This window comes from Octopus bimaculoides, chromosome 21 (genome assembly GCF_046866305.1).
Source record: "Octopus bimaculoides isolate indiv1 chromosome 21, ASM4686630v1, whole genome shotgun sequence".
NCBI classification, from domain to species: Eukaryota; Metazoa; Mollusca; class Cephalopoda; order Octopoda; family Octopodidae; genus Octopus; species Octopus bimaculoides.
In genome coordinates, this window is record NC_142948.1 from 31,629,817 (window position 1) to 31,636,049 (window position 6,233).

At 36.3% G+C, this 6,233-nt stretch overlaps 1 protein-coding gene across 19 annotated transcripts in view; it reads right to left on the reverse strand.

The window, feature by feature from the left end:
- Positions 1 to 6,125, reverse strand: part of LOC106879297 (guanine nucleotide exchange factor VAV2) — a 154,969-nt gene extending 148,844 nt beyond the window's left edge. For all 19 annotated transcript variants that reach the window (XM_089339476.1, XM_089339472.1, XM_089339474.1 and 16 more), the window contains exon 1: positions 5,905 to 6,125. In XM_089339476.1, coding sequence (XP_089195602.1) covers positions 5,905 to 6,117 — 213 coding nt within the window. In that variant the 5' untranslated portion in view covers positions 6,118 to 6,125. The remainder of the gene's footprint in view (positions 1 to 5,904) is intronic.
- Positions 6,126 to 6,233: the final 108 nt, after the last annotated feature.

Here is a 6,233-nt window from a genome sequence, read left to right on the forward strand (position 1 = left end):
TCTTGTCTCTTTCAATATGTAGGAATCTTGAGTACTACTCATTAAAAAATATCTCCTGACCCCCCCCCCCCCCACACACACACACACACTTCCCCTGATTATGAACAACACTCAGCTAGAGCCCTTAGCCCTTTAGCATTTAAACTGGGCATACCCAGCCCAAATATTCTTCGTTTTATTCTCAGATCTGGCTTCTCACACATACCCTACAATGTCATTCCAAAAATAAACAATCACATCATCAAATCTCAAAGCTACAAGGTAATGCATAATTAATTAAAAACAAAACTAATGACGGAAGTATACTAAAGGGTTGAATTGCTCCAATTTTTGTATCTCAAAATCACAAAGTATCTCTCATGGTAAAATCACATCATTAACATAGCTAGGACCACATCCCAATATAAAACCCTTTTCTTCAGAGCTATGAATACTTCAACCCTATTAATTGATGACACCCTACAAAACTCAGGTGAAGCCCTCAATGGAGCGTTGCTCTCAGATCTTGGATAATGCTGCAGCTGCTGCACACAACAGACATCCTAGACCAGTGGTTCTCAACCATTTTTACTTATGGGCACCTTTGATTTCAATTTTTCTTGGATGGATTCTCATAACCATTCAATGTTTAAAAATTGCTATTATTATATTTTTATAATCAAATATTAGCAATTGTATAAAAGATTTGTCGAAATATTTTGTGTATTGTAGAAATATAACCAATTGAATACACAATTTTTCACAACAAAATATGAACCCTGCAAGAGTCGTGTGGAACCCTGTCCTTGACTGTATCCAGAAAATAGTCAGTCATATGACTGACATAAAGTCACACACAAACAATCTCCAGCCACTGACCCACAAGTATGTTGTTTCTTTTCACTGCCTATTCTACTGTTTTAAACGACCCCTGCTCCATAAATGTAGCTGTGTTCATGCCACCTCAACTTAAATACTCCCGTCCTAAATGTTTCTCTTCAACCTCATCCTTTAGTGTCCGACTCCTTAGGCCCGACACAACTCACTACACCCATTTCTTCCACCCTAGAATGTCAACCCTCAGGAATTTCCTTTCTGTTCCTATCTTTTCTATAAATGTTAACTTATAAAGATTCAAGAGGAACACTAATAACAAATCTTTCCCCTTCTTCAAGACCTAGTAAATAAATGAAAAATCTACGTATATGCACATATACATAAATATAGACTTATATAAATATATATTCACACTTAAACACACATGTATATACAAACCTACATATATACATATGCGTTATACACACATACACAATAAATATACACATACACACACAAATTGTGTGTGTATTAGTCCTGGGTATGACCAAAATGTCTTTAATCAGAGGTCATCTCGGTCAGTAATGAACAGCTCCTCAATCACTAATAGTTTTGTTTGTTTTTTAACCCTAACTACTTTCTCTAGCGTGAATTTAAAGAAGTATTGGTTAATGTTTACTTGCTAACAATTATAGTGGTGCACGCGAATGCAAAATAACCCATCTTCGGTGGTAACGCTATAAAGCTAACAACAAAATTGATATACTGTCACTAAAAATATACCTACACATATATGTATGAGCGAGGTGCTCGTACCTATTAAAAGAAACAGGAATATTTAGACACTGAGAGACTAAATCAGAAAGACATTTTCCTGACCTAGAATCATATCAACTGACAACAGGCTGAACTTTAAAGAAATCACACACAGTACACAAAGACAATGTGTGGAGAGAGAGAGAGAGAGAGAGAGAGAGAAAGAGGGAGAAAGTGTGTGTGTGTGTGTGTGTCTGTGTCACTATAAACACAATCCCTATACACAGAGGGAACAAGACAGCATGAGCATGGTGGAACGTTAATCTCTTCTCTAACAAATAAGGAGAAAAACCATATTGCTAAATCTTTTCTTGTGTACAATTAGTTCCGTGACGTTTGGCTGACTACACGTACACTATCAGGTGCCCCACCACCACCACCACACACACATACCCTAATGAGGATAAATATTTATATACAGCTGTTGTCAGGGCTGATCAAGCAGAAGTATGTCAGGGCAGATAGAGCAGAACTACGATCAAAAACATCCTGTCTTTTTGTTTATAGTGGACAATGTTTCCCTCTCACTTCTAAGACAGTAGTGTGCGATATGAGGGAGATCTAACTGCCATTTCTAATACGATGAGCGACCACATTAGCTCAAAGTTTCTAGGATGATGTCGCTCCCCAAATTAGCAGTAACGGAGCAAATGCACTCCTGTTAACTGCCTGTTTTATTTTATTTTAATACTGTTTTTTTTTTCAGTCATATTTATGACTACATAAAACAATGAATCCTGCTTTGTTTAAGAAGGTACAGTGTGATTAGATGGAGATTTTGATTCTATTTCTAACCTTTCAAACAACCACTGAGTGGGCCAATTAGTCCCCTAGTGTTTGCGGTATTAAGCGAGACATAGGAAAGCAAGATTATTTTACATTATACGAAGAAGCTGACAGAAGGTATAATTGTAGCCTAAAGAAACCCCTAGTTTGTATTTTTGGAGCGTGAGATATGGCTGTGTATTTATCAGGTAGTCTCCCCACCGCCTTCCTAAAATAAATACCTGTGCAGTTCTAAGTAGCCCCGAGAATGCGAGGAAGTAGGTAGGTACATAGGCAGTAAGTACAAATCTAAGTAAATCCTAGCCTAAATTTCTATTGGATACCTGTATATTCTCAGTTTATTAAAGTCGTCGAGGTCTCTCAAGACTGTCGAAGTGCCTTATAAATTAGGTGTTATTAGGGATCTGTACATTTCTGCGGAGATGCGAAACAGCAGAGGGTCATCAGACATGCGTACCATATTCTAAGCAGCCTCTGATATTTGTAGGGATCACGCTAGTTAGCTGTGTGTGTGTGTGTGTGTAAATATACAGTTACACACATCACATACATTGACACGTATATATGTATGTGTGTGAATATATATATATATGTGTGTGTGTGTGTGTGTGTGTGTATGCATATGTACATGAATTTATGCATATATTTACAGGTACATATCAATACACATTAAGCCAATATATGTATATGCATTCCGATATTGATATGCACACACACACACACACACACACACACACACATATATATATATATATATATATATATATATATATATATATATATATATATATATATATATATATATGAGAAATAGGGACATTTTCCCCTGCATACTAATACGTACGATATATGCCTTGAAAATACACACATTACCCCAGTCACACTAAACATGTATTAACATAGACACGGAAATTAGCACACCTTACTAACAACAACTTCACTAACTCACACAAACCAGCTGTACTAACACAACTACACCAACATATATTTAACACAGCTGTACTCACACTGCCACACTTATAACTAAACACACATGCATACAAACCAGTCTATATTAACACTCCATCATGCTTACATTATCAGCCGCATTAAACACATTAACGCAACTATATATCAATATTCAACACATTCACACGACACAGCAACATTTAGCATATTCACACAGCAACACTCATTTATACATTAATATGTCCAAAACGACAGTCGGTGGATACAGCCACTATGGGACACACCCAGGGAATTGTACCACCCAATACTGGTTAAAGTAGACCAACAGAATGTTTAACTAAGCAGACGTTTTTTTGTCAAGATACACATACACACACTAGGTACTCTAGCAGGTTGACAACTGCATCAGGCACTTGCGTTGGTACGCTCTCTTTCACTCTCTTTCTCTCTAATCTTCCTCCTAAACTCAACACATCGCAACACTTTTAAACTGAGATAGTGGGTGGGTTTGTGTGTAGCAGGCACTGGCAGCATTGTGAATGAAACAGAGAGACTGAGAACGGTCAGAGAGAGAGAGGAGAGACAGACAGAGCGGTGGAAGGCAGAGAGAGCCAGAGAGAGAAGTAACAAGACATGCAGAGAGAATTAAAGAAACGGAGAGAGACAAACGGGAAGAAACGGATAGCGTCAGAGAAAGAAAGAAAGAAAGAAAAGCAGAGACAGACACAATGAGAAGCAGAGGAAGACAGATGAAGAGATAGACGTAGAGACACATACAGAAAACGATGACATATATAATGTGCGTGTGTAGATAGAGAGAGCAAAAATGTCTTGTGGGAGGTGACATCTACAAAATGATGATGGAGGGAAGGTTGTCATCAAACGATGTGATGAGTGTGGAGAGAGAGCGAGAGATAGAGAGATCTGTGGTGAAACAGATTTACCCTCCAAGAGGAGATCGTTTACAGTTGAGTAACAAATATAACCACTGAATTCTCAAACATTGTTCATGCTAATCCTATAAGGATGGCAGAGCATGCAATAGGATGATGACACCACGCCAACTTTTGAAATAATTCATCATACAATCATATTTTATATGTGTGTATGGGTAATCCCAGTACGAAATTATGCAGTTTACCTGCAAATTATGGAACATGTATATATATATATATATATATATATATATATATATATATATATATATATATATATACAGAGAGAGAGGGGGGCTAGTCGCTTTTTATTTCGATTTGACACAGGAGAAAACATTACAAGACGAAAGACAAAAACAATAAACAAGACCTATTGACAACGATAATCTACCTGAAATTAATAAAGTGGACGTTTGTGCATCCGTGTGTGTGTATGTTACTTATTCTAGGGTGTACATTAACACGTTAGGAATATCGTGAAAGCCTCTACGTGGTCGCTCGAACGGTTAGAAATAGCAACCAATTTCCGTCAAACCACACCCCACTAGGAAAGGCACATTAGATAATGCAGTCGTAGATATCCCTAAAAAGACAGAATGGCCCAGACTGCAACGCCTTTGATTACACACAGGTCTGTTCAATCAGTATTGTTGACTCGCGGCTAAACATCAACATCATATATATATATATATATATATATATATATATATATATATATATATATCTGTATGTATGTATATGATAATTAGTAATCACTTGTTATTTTAGGATAGGTATTAGCAGCATTTGATAAAATCAATGTTCATTATATATGTTATGACTGCGAATACCATTCATATGGTATCATTCGTGATGTCACATCATTTAAGGGAGATGCACGCCACCCCAGAGTGAATTCTTATACACACTCACACACACAAACACACATATCAGTGATTCTCGATCGCCACACAATCGCGTCACCCTTCTGATATCAAACACACAAGAGGTGAATGTCATTGTCACCTGTTTTTGTTGTGGCTTTTTTTTCTTTTTTTTTTTTTCAAGCACTGACATATTAATTAAAACTGTCTTCGTTTGTTAGGGTGTAATATGTGTAGGAAATTATAGATCAGTGCCTTATATATATATATATATATATATATATATATATATATATATATAACATATATATATATATATAACATATATATATATATATATATATATAACATATATATATATATATAACATATATATATATATATATATATATATATATATATATATATAACATCGAAAGAGGAAGAGTTAAAGAGGTGTGTCAAAGAGATAGAAATAGAAAGATGACAATGTTAACTGATGGAGGGGGGTAAGCAGAAATCGTGAGAGCTCTAAGTATGCATGCATACGTGAGTGTATGTATATATATATAAATATATACATGTATATCTAACGGTGTTATGGGATATATATTTATTACCTCTAAGGAAACGGTGACAAAACATACACTTGATGTATGTACATATGTATGTACATATATATATATATATATATATATATATATATATATATATATATATATATATATATATATATAATACACACACACACAGAAGAGAAAGAGAGAGATTGTGCAACAAACCTGTGACATCTGAGGTCTCTGACTGAAATCCTTTAGGTCCAGACAAGCTGGATTCAAATGGTTTAGCAGGTGACATATTATTACTCCGTCTCGAAGAGCTTGTGCCAAGTCGAAAATCTGGGCTTGCGGTGAATTGGCCCGGTGTTCCTTCGGTAAAACCTGACAGCGGACAAGCCACTGGACACACATACACCAATCTTCTTGACCCGCCATCTTGGAATAACCGCCTCCCCTTCTCCTACTTTTTCCTCTCCACCACTTCCTTCTGTTTTGCCTCCTCCTCCTCCTCCTTCTCTACTTCTTTTTCCCCCTCCTTCCCTTCTATCTTT